The sequence below is a fragment of the Petaurus breviceps genome, unplaced genomic scaffold (assembly GCF_028583685.1).
Source record: "Petaurus breviceps papuanus isolate PSGF00001 unplaced genomic scaffold, PetGlider_PUasm1.0 90654, whole genome shotgun sequence".
Taxonomy (NCBI): Eukaryota; Metazoa; Chordata; class Mammalia; order Diprotodontia; family Petauridae; genus Petaurus; species Petaurus breviceps.
The window spans coordinates 1,157,254-1,171,476 of record NW_027187301.1 but is presented as its reverse complement, the minus strand read 5'-3'; the positions used below and the strand labels follow the sequence as shown (position 1 = coordinate 1,171,476).

The following is a 14,223-nucleotide window of genomic DNA, read 5'->3' as shown; positions in this document are numbered from 1 at the left end:
GGAGGAGGGTGGGCACATTAGGGAAGGTCTTTTGAAGGTGCTGGGCCTTGAAAGATGGAAAAGGCAGGGGGAAGGAAGGAAGGCATTCCCAGAGGAGGGGACAGCATCAATAAAGGCAAGAAGAGGAAAGTGCCTGCCTTGCTTCTACCTTTCTCCATCTGCCCCTTTTCATTCTCTCACTCTGCATTTCAACCCTGTCTTTCATCCTATCTCTCACTCGTCTTGTCCTTGACCTAGTTCCTTATGTTTCTTCAGTCCATCTCCTCTGCCCTCATCTTCCCTCATCCTGCCTCACTCATCCCAATCCTCATTCTTCTGCTTCATACCCATTCCCCTTTGTCTTGCCTCTCCTCCCTCTGTCTCAGTTCCTCCCCTCCAGCCTTATCTCCCACCCCCCAGGCCTGTTTTAGTTCCTCTCTCGACCTCTCTTGTTCCTTAAGACCCTCCCTCCTGTTCTCAGTTCCCTATGCCCCTCATTCCCATCTGGTTCCTTTGCCACCCGTACCTCCCCAATCTCAGCTTATTTCTGTCTCTCTTTCCTTCTCTTGTAGACACTGAACAAAAACAACTTAATCCCTGATGACAGGGCCAACTTCTACCCACTGCAGCAGACCAATGTGTATACAACGACCTACTACCCCAGCTCCCTGGGCAAACACAGCTTCCGACCAGAGGCCTCCCCAGGACAACGATGCTTCACCAATAGCTGATGATACCACCCCTCTGGGGGATGGGCTCCAGGCACCTCACCATCCTGGGTACCTAACAGGGGTGGACAGTGCAATTAGCTGGTTTTCTTCTTGGCCACCTGCACTCCCCTCTTGGGGCCCTGCCCGATGAGCCTGGGGACTAGAATGCTCCCTCAGTGGGGAGGGGAAGGAGTCAAACTAGGGTGCTCTGGTTGGAGGTGACCATGGCGGGGGGGCATGGGGCTGTGACCTCCCAACTCAGCCCAGAGGTTTTGCCTCTGTTCCCCTTCCTCTCCTTACCTACTCACTACCATCCAGCCACATGCTGGACAATGGACCCACCAGGGATGTGAGGAATTTGGAGAGTGGAGAATGGGAAGAAGGTGGGATTTGGGCTGAAATGACCCTTCCTCAGGCCAGTACTGAAAAGAATGGGCTGCATCCTTATCCATATTTGGCTACATCAGGAAATAGCCCTCACCCCCAGCCCCAACTAGTTCCATTTTGGAAGGGAAATACAAAATAAATGAATATATATATATGTATGTATCCAATGGCCCCAAACACTTTAGGTTTCTCAGCCCAGAGCTGGGCCACAAGGGACCATAGCCCAGGGTTGAGCCTCTGCTCATGAGATCAGCCATCGGCCTCTGCCCATGGACACTCATCTCACTGGATCAGCAGTCTTTCTGAGCATCAGTGAAGAGTGGGCCTCCCCAAGAGCTGGGCCACCCTCTGGGAGAGAGCCTGATGCCCAGGTCCAGCAGAGGCCTTGGCCTTGCCTTTCTCTTGCCTTCTCCTAGTGTGGGAAGATGGTGACACCGAGGAGAGGAAGGTTCCAGGCCTCACCCCTATGAGGCGCTGACAGCCTCCGGGGAACATCTTCCAGCTGCTGCTCATCGGAGTTTCAGGCTGAGTCCTGGGTACCTCAGCCTGTTCTTCATCCTTTCAAAACACACACGATGAACCTGCTACAGCAGTGACAGGGACAGGCTGTGGCGTTGTTAATTAAACATTATATCCAGCCTATAAATATGTTTCCTTGGGTGTCATTTGTGGGGGAGGGGGATTGCGTGTGCGCTCCGTTTTCCAGCCCAGCATTGCGGCACAGCAGATGCTGGCTTCTGAACATCTGGAGCTCAGTTTTTGACAGTTCATCTGTCAGTCAGCAAACACTTATTAAACACCTGCTGTGTGCCAAGCTCAGGGCTAGGTGCTAGGCATACAAAAACCACATACAGAAGTATAGACTGAACATACACAAAATAGGGGGTGGAGACATATTTAACAGCTCGGTGGGAAAAGAAAAATGACCCTTGAGTATAATCTGGAAGGTCATCAGGTATCCCAAGACATGGATTTGAAGAGGGAGTTCATTCCAAACGTGGGGGATAGCTTGTGCAAAATCATGGAGACAGAAGATGGTAAGTCATGTGTGAGAAACAGTAATAAAACTAGTTTTACTGGATTGTAGAGAGAGTGTGTCAGGGCAGCTAGGTGGTACAGTGGTCAGAGCACTGGGCCTAGAGTAAGGAAGACTCATCTCTCTGAGTTCAAATCTGGCCGCAGACACTAGCTGTGTGACTCTGGGCAAGTCACTTAACCCTATTTGCCTCGTTTCCTCATCTGTAAAATGAGCTAGGAAATGGCAAATCAATCTAGTATTTTTGCCAAGAAAATCCCAAATGGGGTCAGGAAAGGTTGGACTTGACAGGGAAAAAAAACCCTAAACAACAAAAATAAAGATTAATAATGGAATCACTGGGGTCTCAGAACTGAGGGATCTTAGAATCGTCCAGTCCATTCTCCATTAAAATATCTTCCTTCTGATATTTACCCCACACATTTAATTCATTGTCAAATCTTGTCATTTCTACCTTCACTACATCTTTTTTTAAAAATAGATTTCCTTTTCTCCACTTCCCTGAACAGCTGCAATAGACTTCTGACTCATCTCCCCGTCTCAAGTCTTTCCCCTTAACAACCCATCCTCTGTCCAGATGCCAAGGTCATTTTTCTAAAGCCCAAGTGTGACCATAGCACATCGCCTTCCTCCCCTCCCCGACATGACGACTCCCCGTGAGTCCCATTACCACCAGGCTCAAATACAGATTCCTACCTTTGGAACTGAATACATTTCATAACCTGACTATTTCCCATCTTTATGTTTTGTTATAATTTCTTCCCTCCCGATACTCTACAATCCTGCTACATTGGTTCTGTTTGCTAACACAGCTCCCTATCTTTGTGCCTTTGTTCTGGCCATCTCTCATGCCTGGAATACTCTGCCGCCTCCCCTCTGCCTTGGTCCACTCCCATCTGCCTTGGCTCTGCTCTCTCCCCTTTGCCTGGGCCCCCTCCCTTCCCCATGGAGCCCATCCCCTTCATTTGGACCCCCTCCCCTCCACCTCTCCTGGTTTCCTTGACTTCCGATAAGACTCAAGTCCCACGTTCTGCAGCTGGGGTCAGATCAGTTTCTCCCCCCACTTCCTCCAACTGCCCAGGTTACCTTCCATCTACTCCGTATATATCTTTTATGTATCTAATTATTTACATGGCATCTCCCCCATTAGGATGTAAGATCCTGCAGAACAGGGCCAGTTTTTGTCTTTCTTTGTATTTCCGGGGTCTAGCATTAGCCCACAACACAGTAAGTACCTAAGAAACTTGTAAACCGACTTTGCAGCTTACAAAGCATTTCCACTGTATCTGCTCGGCACAGAAACCCTGTGAGTCAGGTGGTGAAGCCGTGGCTGGTGTGAGGACCAAGTGAGTTCCAGTATGCAAAGCCCTTTACATGGTGTAGACATTGGTTGTTATTAGTGGTTATAATAACGATGATGATGATCCCCATTGGACAGATGAGGAGAGACAGGTTTGGAGAGACTGAGTCAGAAAGCTAGAAAGTGGGCACATCCCACTAATGGAATCCGATTCTTTGGCTCAAAAGCCAGTATTTGTCCCTTGGGCTGAACTACAATGACCTCAGTAAAGGGCTCTGGCTGAAGGATGAAGAGCTGCTGTTTTCTACGTCCTCTGGGAACAAGATTGAGAGGGAACTGGTCCCTCTAAACCCAGGAGGACTTAAGGTAAATGTGGGCCAGTACTTCCAGAGAGCATGCGTGAGACGCTAGAATAAGGAATGTCAGAGCTTCCTGAGATTTCTGGGAATTTTAGTAGAGAGATAGGAGCTCAAATTCTGGGAAGGCAAGAATGTGTCCTTCCATGATGGCAGAAGTGATCTGGTTACTATTTAATAATCAACTCTCCAAAAAGGATATAAATACATATAATTTTTTTGAGACAATCCGGATTAAGTGACTTACCCAGGATCACACAACTAGTAAATATCTGAGGTGAGTATTTGAACTCAGGTCCTTCTGACTCCAGGGCCTCTATTCACTGCACCACCTAGCTGTCCCCACATTGAAGTTTAATCTGCAATATTAACATTTTATCCATCATTTTCTTAGGGCTAAACAACCAGCAAAAGATCAAACTCTGATTTGTAGCATTTGCTAATTAATGAGTTGTAAACCAGCACAGGTTAGCAGAGTCTTGCAACTCTCTCCGTCTCTTAGAAAGAAATGATTTATCCGTTCAAATAAGTCAACCCCCTTTCTAACTAATTGTCTGTTCTGTGAATCAGAAAGGAGCTAGTGGAGAAGAGAAAGCCCAGAGTTCAGTGGTGTTACTCAGTTTCCTTATGATTCCTCAGGAGCCAAACAAGTAAGAGCTTGGAGAAGATCTTAAGGGTTCCCTGATGTGGTTGGTGCTATGACTGACGCTAAATGAAGAGCTGAGATTTGTGTTTTCTTTACCACCCCTTTCTTACCCCCTCCCCCCCACAGTGTGATATCCCCCCTCACCACTGGAATTGTTCTCTCCAAAGTAACCAGTTACCATTGTTTGTGGCCTTGTCTCCAAACTCAGCTTCCTGATCTCTGCCAGAGCACTAGACTGGCCAGGGACAAGTCTCCCCTCCCCTCTGATTGGTTTTTAATAAAATTTTTAAAAAGAGCCATCTGTTTTACTGGTTAATGTTGTTTAATGATTTTAAAAATTACATTTCTGATCATCAGAACTAAGGGAGAGTATGCAGATCTTTTATCCCAATTAAATAGGCCTACAGTTTTTATGTCAGGAAATCTCTTCAACTTCTCCTCCTTTTTCTCTGGGGGTCCCTACTCCATCTTCTCCCCACCTTCCTAATTCTATTTTTTCTTTTTTGGAGGGGGGAAGGCAGGGCACTTGGGGTTAAGTGACTTGCCCAAGGTCACACGGCTAGTAAGTGTTTAGTGTTTGAAGCCGCATTTGAACTCAGGTCCTCCTGACTCCAGGGCCAGTGCTCTATTCACTGCACCACCTAGCCATGCCCCTCCTTCCTATTTTTTAAACTATAGTCAGGGACATCCACAGGGTATGGCTGGGATTGGGGGTTTTTTGGGAGTGGGGAGAAGGGAGGCAAGTTCCTTGTAGTACCAGCCAGATGGAGGTATGCAAGTGAATCAGGAGAGTAATGGGTTGAAAGAGATGGTAGATCCCAGGAACATCTCTGAATAGTGGCTCATAGGATCATGGATTTAGAACTCAGAGGAACCAGCTTTAGAGCTCATGTAACCCAACCTCCCCATTTTATGCATAGGAAATTGAGCCTACCTTACCCCAGGTTAAATGACTTGCTTAAGGTCACCCAGGTAATAGACAAGAGAACTGTATAGATTTTGATCTTGAACCTTGGATTTCAAATCCTGTGATCTTCCCATGAGCTCATTCTGCTAACAGCAACAACAATACTATGAGATTCTGTAAATTGGAAACACATAGCCCCACTCTATTCAACTGTCACCAAGGTAACATGGGGGGTGGGCAGAGAATGGGGCTGGCTAGTCCACATCAGCCTCTACTCCCCCATACCCAGATTGCAGGCTGCCCTTGTATGACCTAGAGTTCCTTGGTTGCCCCTTTGTTGCTGTTTTTAATTTATCAATTAACAAGCATTTATTTTCTCTCTGCACTCCCAATTGAATAGGAAAAAAACTCACCCTGTGACAAATATGTGTAGTCAAGCAACATAAATACATTCTTGAGTTGTCCATATCTAAACATCTTGAATCCATCTCCTCTCTTGTCAAGAAGTAGCTCTCTTGCTTCATCATCAATCCTTTGAAATCATAGTTGGTCATTACATTGGTGACAGTTCTTAAGAGTTTCAAAATTGCTTGTCTTTACAAGTGAGGTGGTACAGTGGATAGAGTGCTGAGCCTGCTGTCAGGAAGGTGAGTCTTCCTGAGATCAAATCTGGCCTCAGATACTTACTAGCTGTGTGACCCTGGGCAAGTCACTTAACCCTGCTTGCCTCAGTTAACTTTCTCATCTGTAAAATGAGTTGGAGAAGGAAATGAAAAATCATTCCAGTATCTCTGCCAAGAAAACACTAAGCTGGGGTTACAAAGAATCAGACACGACTGAAAACAACTGAACAACACAATATTGTATAAATTGTTTTCCTAGTTTTATTTGCTTTACTCTAAATCGGTTCATACCAGTCTTCCCAGGTTTTTCTGAGACTGTCTTTTTTGTTATTTACAAGAGTATTCCATACTTTATTCAGCTTTCCCCCAGTTGATGGACACCCCCTTAATTTCCACCTCTTTGCAACCACAAAAAGAACTACTATAAATATCTTGTACATATCTTAGTACACATGAGCTTTTTCCTCCTTTTATCTCCTTATGGCATAAGCCTGGTTGCAGTATTGCTGGGTCGAAGCATATACACAAAGGGTATGTATTTGATTCTTTATTTTTAAATGTTATGCTTTTGTTATCCTTTTACTTATCACCTTCATTTCTGAATCTATCCCTTTGGCTCTTCTTCTCAGGGAACTGTACCGTGTGCCAACAAACAAATAAACAAATGAATGAATATGAAAGAGAAAGGGGGAAAAAAAGCCATTCATTAAAACTAATCAACCTTTCAATCAAATCTGGCAGTTCTTGGCAGCTTCTTAGACTTATGACTAGTTTTTACCAGTCTTCATTCTATTGATTAAGGTTGTTCTTCATGTCTGTTTTCATTTGGTATCACACATACAAATAAGTGATGTCACCATTGTTTCTCTCCCCCTCCGCCATGCTCCTTATTTCTGTTGCCTCCCCAGATTCCACTTCCACTTTTCGGCTCCTCTCTCTCTACATTCATTCCCTTGGGGAGCTCATGCACTTTCAGTGATTTCAAGTGTATGATAATGACTCGATTCTCTGAGGTCCAACTCCATCTCTGCAGCTGCTCACAGAACAGCCTCCCCTGGATGGCCCACTTCACTTTTAATTCATGTTCCAAATCAAACTCTTCCAGTCGTCCCAAAGAGCCATCTCCCTTGGTTAACCATTCCATTTCTGTCGTCCTTATCACTAATGCAGTGTTCTCTCAATCAGGCTAACTAGAATCCTTGATATTATCTTTAACTCTTCCCTCTTTCTCCTGCCTTATCCATATCTCATGAATCATCAAATCTTATCAATACTTTAGTCAAAGTGCCTCTTGGATTCAGACCTTCCATTCCCATTTTTATGACCATCATTCTAATCTAGGCTTTCATCATCTCACACTTGTAGGACTGAGATAGCTTCCTACCTGGTCTCTTTGTGTCCAATCTCTTTTTTTTCTCCTTAAAAATACTTTTATTGATGTTTTTGGTTTTTATATTATCTTAATCTCCAAATTTTCTTCCCTATTCACATATCCAGTGAACCACCCCTTTTGAAAATAAAAAGAAAACTGAAAAAAAGCAGTTCAAGAAAACTGAGTCTGAGCCCTTGCCATGTTCCACAACTATAGTTGCCTATCTTCTAAAGAATTGAGGAAAGTGCATTTTCTTATCTCTTCTTTGGGGATAGGCTTGGTCATTATAATTTATATAACATTTCATTTCATTTTCTTGAAGTTGTGGTTCTTTCTGTATAGTTTATATTGTTGTCATTGTATATGTTGTTTTCCTGGTTCTCTTTACTTCACTCTGCACCAGTTCATATAAGTCTTCCCATGTTTCTCCGTATTTTTCATTGACAGTGATTCAGGAAAAGACAAGGCAGATCTAGTCTTGGGGCTGCTTAGAAAAACAAATATTCTCATTGTCATGTGCTCATGGGAGAGATTCCTTTTCTTTCTCCCACCCCCTACCCATGAAGTCCAAGGGAGAGCCTGGTATAGTTCCAAAACAACTTTTCCAAAACAAAGGGAGGTGGTCTCTTTTTGCAGCTCTTACAATCTACAGAGGAGGGGGTTTGTTTTGTTTCAGTTGACAAGAATCTTCCAACACCCTTCCCCCAGCCCAAAGTGTGAGGGACCAAGGGACCAAGGGACCAACCCAGAGATTCTGATTGCACAGATGCTTTCTCAGGTCCATGAAAAGTACTGTAGCATAACTCCCATTCATATCTACCATATCTTACACTTATTGTAATATTCCACTGCATTAATGTGCCACAATTTGTATAGATATCCAAAAAATGGGTATCTATTTTTTCCTCAATTCTCTACTACCAAAATAAAAAGCTTACTATAACTATTTTGGTGTATATGGGATATCTCTTTTTGTCTTTGACCTCCTTTGGTTATACGCCTAGCAGTGGGATCTCCGGGTCAAAGAATATAGACATTTTAGTCTCTTTCTTTGCCTCTAATATCTTTCCCTTTGCAATTTATCATGTATGCCGGTGCCAGATCAATCATTCTAAAATACTGCTTTCATGTTACTTTTGTTCAAGGACATTACAGTTTATTGAAACAAATCCAAACTTCTTAGCCTAGCATTGGAGACTATAAAAGGTCTTGCAAAAGTCTTACTGAGGTTTTAAGCTCTAATAGCTTAAAACTGCACTAAGACTTTTTTGGAAAACCCTGTATAATTTGGCCCCATGTTACCTCTCCAACCTTATTTTCCACCATAGTCAGTGAGCCAAAGTGTTTGCTGATTTCCATATTCACCCCATTCATTGCTATCTTGCCTACCTTCCAGTGCTCTCTTTTCTCCTCTTCATTTCTGGATCTCATTTAGTCATCTGTAAAAAGTGGGGGCTGGATCATTTAGATGATCTCTAAACCAGGGGTTCCTAACTTTTTTGTGTCCTGGTCTCCTTTGGCAGTGGTGAAGTCTACGTACATCTTCTCAGAATCATGTTTTTAAATGCAAAGGAAACCCACTATATTGAACTACAGTTGTCAAAATATTTTTTGAAAGACAAAGTTCACTGATTTGCTGGTCAAGAATCCTTCTATTCCATGACTCTATGTCCCAGCTTCTCCATAGACTATTAGCTAATCACTTTAGCCCATATTCATAACCCTCACCTCTGCATGTCATATAATCTAGCACTCACAATTTGTTATCTACTTATTTGATGTGTACAAGTCTCATCTTTCCAACTAGATTATAATGCCCTGGAGAGCAGAGATTGTTTCTCTTCTTTTCACTATTCTTATGTAGTTTATAATGCAATACTGGGCAAGCACTAGTAATAATGACAGCAGCTATCACTGTTTTTAAAATAATATTTTATTTTTCCACAATTACATCCCCAAACAATTTTTAGCATTCATTTTAAAAAAAAGTTTGAGTTCTAAACTCTTTACCTCCCTTCCTTCTCTTTCCCCTCCCTGAGACAGTAAGCAATTTGACAGATTATACATGTGCAATCATGCAAAACATATTCCCATAGATCAACCTTCCCCCCTCCCCAATAAAATAGTATTCTTTAATCTGCATTCAGATTCCCTCAGTTGTTTGTTTGTTTGTTTTTAGCAGAGGAAGGCAAGGCAATTGGGGTTAAGTGACTTGCCCAAGGTTACACAGCTAGTAAGTAAGAAAGTGTCTGAGTTTGAATTTGAACTCAGGTCCTCCTGACCTTAGGGCCATTCTCTGTTCACTGCACCATCTAGCTGCCCCAAAAAATGTATTTTTCAATCTGAATTTTCTCTCTCCCTCCCACTCATTGAGAAGGCAAGAAATATATACAATACCTATTATGCATATCAAGTCATGCAAAACATATTTCCATATTAGTCATGCTTCAAAAGGAAAAAAAGCAAGAAAAATAAAGAAAATAAAAGAAAATGCTTCACTCTGAAGTTCATCAGTTCTTTTTCTGGAGGTAGATAGCATTTTTTCATCAAGAGTCCTATGGAATTGTTGTGGATTATGGCATTGATCAGAATAACATCTATCTCTATTAAGATTAATTCATACTAGGCAGCTAGTTGGAATAGCGGCTACAAATCCTGAACTTGGGAGTCAGGAAGATCTCAGTAAAACGGTGGCCTCAGACACTTACTTGGCAAGTCACTTAACCTGTTTGCCTCAGTTTCCTCATCTGTAAATTGCGGATAATAATAGCACCTACCTTTCAGGGTTATTGTAAGGATCAACTAAGATGATATACACACATATATATTCACATACACACATATGTATATATACACATATATAGGGCTTTGCAAATCTTAAAGTGCTATATAACTGTGAGTTATGATGATGGTATCACCTATAAAGAAACCAGTTCAAAACCCTATTAGGAAACTTTTATATAAATGTTGTTCAGATTTTTCAGGAAGGATATTGAACCTTAAAAAATACATATAACATTTAAAGGAGGTTTTTAAACTGCCTAAAGTCACCATCTCAAGTCATTGCTAGCAACAAAATACTATGAGAGAAATATTTTATTGTATGCAAATACTGCTGCAGTGAACTCTAACTAGAGAGTCACATACTTCTGGGAAAGGGGAAATTAAAAAGAGTAAATACTTAGCCCAGTTGGATTGGAGAAAGAAGCTCAGGGGAGTTTAGACTCTCGGTGGCAAGAAAAGAACTCCAATCAGAGATATTGAAAAAGACTTTAAAGATTATTTTTAAAAGACTTCTTTTAATTAGCTGGAACAGTATAGGCAAGCTGCCCAATATAGTGAATAGGACAGGAGATGGTGGAGTCAGGAAAAATCTGGGTTCAGATCATTCCTGAGACACTATCTTGATACCACAGATCCTGGACAAACCACTTATCCTGTCAGTGCCTCAACTTCCTCTTATACCAAGTTAGAAAGGGGGTGAGGGTGGGAAAGCAGACTTGATAGTGTCTAAGATTCTTTCCATTTCTCAAGCTATGATCCCATGATCCAAAGCAATCTGGTCCAAACTGAGAAAATCTGGAGGGTTGCGGATAGATATGCAGCTAATGGGCACCTTGAACTGGAACTAGGGCCAGGCTGAAGACAAGCTGCAAGCTAATTAAGGTTCTTAGTGAGCTGATGATGGAAAAATTAAGTAAAAAGGGCAATATATTTTTCTGGCACTTATCTCTTTTTTAAAAAAGAATTAGCTGTTTTATTGCTTAAAGTTGCTCAAGTTTAACTGTTTTTAATAAGAACTATACTTTTCATAATAAAAGGAAGTAGGAAAAGAACAAACACTAATACTAATCTCTCATTTCTGTAACAACCTCTGGGCTAGGCTTTGAATGGCCATGAAGATCCAGGGACTTATTTTTTTCCTAGCTTAGGAAGAGAGGAAGCTATTAATGTGAGATACTGGCCTGAAAATTAAGGGTTTGTTCTCTGACTGAGAAATGGCTAAAAAAAATTGCTGTATATGAATGCAATGGAACATTATTGTGCCATAGGAAATAATGAAATGGAGAGTTTCAGAGGAAATAAGGGAGACTATATACTGATGCAAGGTGAAGGGATCAGAACCAAGAAAACATTTTCTACAGTGATAATTTTATAGGGAAAAACAACTTTAAATGACTTTAGAATTCTGATCAATGTGATTAACCATGAGTCCAAAAGAATGAAAATGAAACATACTCTTCATCTCCTGAAAGAGAAGTATTAAATTTAAGATACAGAAAGGGACATGAATACATACATGAACACTTTAGAATTTGATTTTTGGACTAGTGCTTTTTTTTTTAGGTCCGTTCTTTTTATTTGCTCAATGAGGGGGTGGGGAGTGGGAGAGTAATAAAAGGGACAGATTAAGTTTTTTTTTTCTTTTTGGAGGGCAATTGGGGTTAAGTGACTTGCCCAAAGTCACAAGGCTAAGTAAGTATGTCAAGTGTCTGAGGCAAGATTTGAACTCAGGTCTTCCTAACTCCAGGGCTAGTGCTCTATTCACTGAGCCACCTAGCTGCCCCTTGGTTAGTTTTATTTATTTATTTATATTATTTTTTTCCCTCTCTTTTTTATTTTTTAGTTTTCATCATTCATTTCTACAAGATATTGAGTTACAAATTTTCTCCCCAATTTTCCCTACTCACCACCCCAAAACAGCAATTCCACTGAATAACCGCTCCCCCAATCTGTTCTCTCCCATATCTTCCCCCATTTCCCCTTCGACTTCCCAGTAGGGCACAGTGGATCTCTATGCCCCAGTGCCCGTATATCTCATTTCCCAGTTACATGTAAAATAATAATAATGTGTATGTACGTATACACACACACACACATATATTTAAACATTTGATTTTAAAACTTTGGATTCCGGATTCTTTCCCTTCTTCCCTCACCACCCACCCTCACTGGGAAGATAAGCAATTCAATATAGGTTGAACATGTGTAGCTATGCAAAACATTTCCATAGTGGATATATTGTGAAAAACTGATTATATTTCCCTCCCTCCTATCCCACCCCAACTTTTTCTATTCTCTACTTTGATCCTGTCCCTTTTCAAAAGTGGGTGCTTCCAACTTCCCTCCCCCCCAGGCTGCCCTCCCTTCCATCATCCCCCATCTCTTCCCCTTCCCCTCTACTCTCCTGTAAGGTGAGATACCCTATTTAGTGTGTATGTCATTCCCTCCCTAAGCCAAATTCAATGAGAATAAGGTTGACTCATTCTCTTTTGCCTTCCTGTTCTTCTCCTCCATTGTAACAATTTTCCCTTGCCTATATGAGATAATTGCCTATATGAGATAATTTACCCCATTCTGTCTCTCCCCGTCTCCTCTCATTATATTCTTCTCTCACCTCTTAATTTCAACTTTTAAGTATCACCCCTTCCTATTAAATTGGTCCTGTGCCCTCTGTCTATGTATACCTGTAGACATATATACATGCACTCACATATGTATTCATACCCTCCTATATAGACATGTGTGTATGTATACATACACACATATACATATATATATACACACACACATACATATATCTATCTATATTTCTATTCCCTTCAACTATTCTCATACTGAGAAAAGTTTCACAAATTGCAATTATCATTTTTCCATGTAGGAATATAAATAGTTCAACTTTGATAAGTTCTTTATGATTTCTTTTCCCTGTTTACCTTCTCAAGCTTCTTTTGCTTCTTGTATCTTAATGTCACATTTTCTATTCAACTCTGGTTTGTTCATCAAGAATGCTTGAAAGTCCTCTATTTCACTGAATGATCATATTTTCCCCTGGAACATGATACTCAGTTTTGCTGGGTAGGTAATTCTTGGTTTTAATCCGACCTCCTTTGACCTCTGGAATATCATATTCCAAACCCTTCGATCCCTCAATGTAGAAGCTGCCAGGTCCTGAGTTATCCTGATTGTATTTCCACAATATTGAAATTTTTTCTTCCTGGCTGCTTGTAATATTTTCTCCTTGATCTGAGAACTCCACAACTTGGCTATAATATTCCTTGGAGTTTTCTATTTGGGATCTTTGTCAGGAGGTGATTGGTGGATTCTTTCAACCTCTATTTTGCCCCCTGGTTCTAAAACATCAGGGCAATTTTCCTTGAGAATTTCTTGAAGGATGATTTCTAGGTTCTTTTTTTGATCATGGCTTTCAGGTAGTCCAATAATTTTTAAATTATCTCTCTCTCCTGGATCTATTTTCCAGGTCAATAGTTTTTCCAATGAGATATTTCACATTGCCTTCTATTTTTTCATTTGTTTGGATCTGTTGAATAGTATTTTGATTTCTCATAAAGTCATTAGCTTCCATTTGCTTCAATCTAATTCTGAAGGAATGATTCTCCTCAGTGGGCTTTTGAGATTCTTTTTCCATCTGGCAAATTCTGCTTTTCAAGGCATTCTTCTCCTCATCGGCTTTTTGAACCTCTTTTGCCAATTGAGTTAGTCTATTTTTTAAGGTGTTATTTTCTTCAGTCAGGTTGTTGACTTTCATTTCATAATTTTCTTGCAACGTTTTCATTTCTCTTCCCAATTTTTCCTTCACTTCTCTTATTTGATATTTAAAATCCTTTTTTTTTTTAAGCAATTGGGGCTAAGTAACTTGCTCAAGGTTACATGGCCAGTTATTTCTGGGTGTGGTGCTAAGTATCTGACCTCAGATTCGATTCCCAGGTCATCCTGACACTGGGGCCGGTGCTGTTACTCACTGTGCTACTTGGCTGCCCCTTTAAAATCCTTTTTAAGCTCCTCTGTGGCCTGTAACAGCTCATATTTTTCTTGTAAGATTTTGGTGCAGGAGTTCTGACTTCACTGTCTTCTTCCTGTTCCATGCTTTGATCCTTTTGTCCCC

The 14,223-nt window shown here is 41.3% G+C and overlaps 1 protein-coding gene across 2 annotated transcripts in view; it reads left to right on the top strand.

Moving 5' to 3' along the window:
* SEMA5B (semaphorin 5B) overlaps nt 1–1,722 on the top strand; it is a 196,136-nt gene extending 194,414 nt beyond the window's left edge. For both annotated transcript variants that reach the window (XM_069064937.1, XM_069064938.1), the window contains exon 24: nt 552–1,722. In XM_069064937.1, the coding sequence (XP_068921038.1) occupies nt 552–710 (159 nt within the window). In that variant the 3' untranslated portion in view covers nt 711–1,722. The remainder of the gene's footprint in view (nt 1–551) is intronic.
* Nucleotides 1,723–14,223: the final 12,501 nt, after the last annotated feature.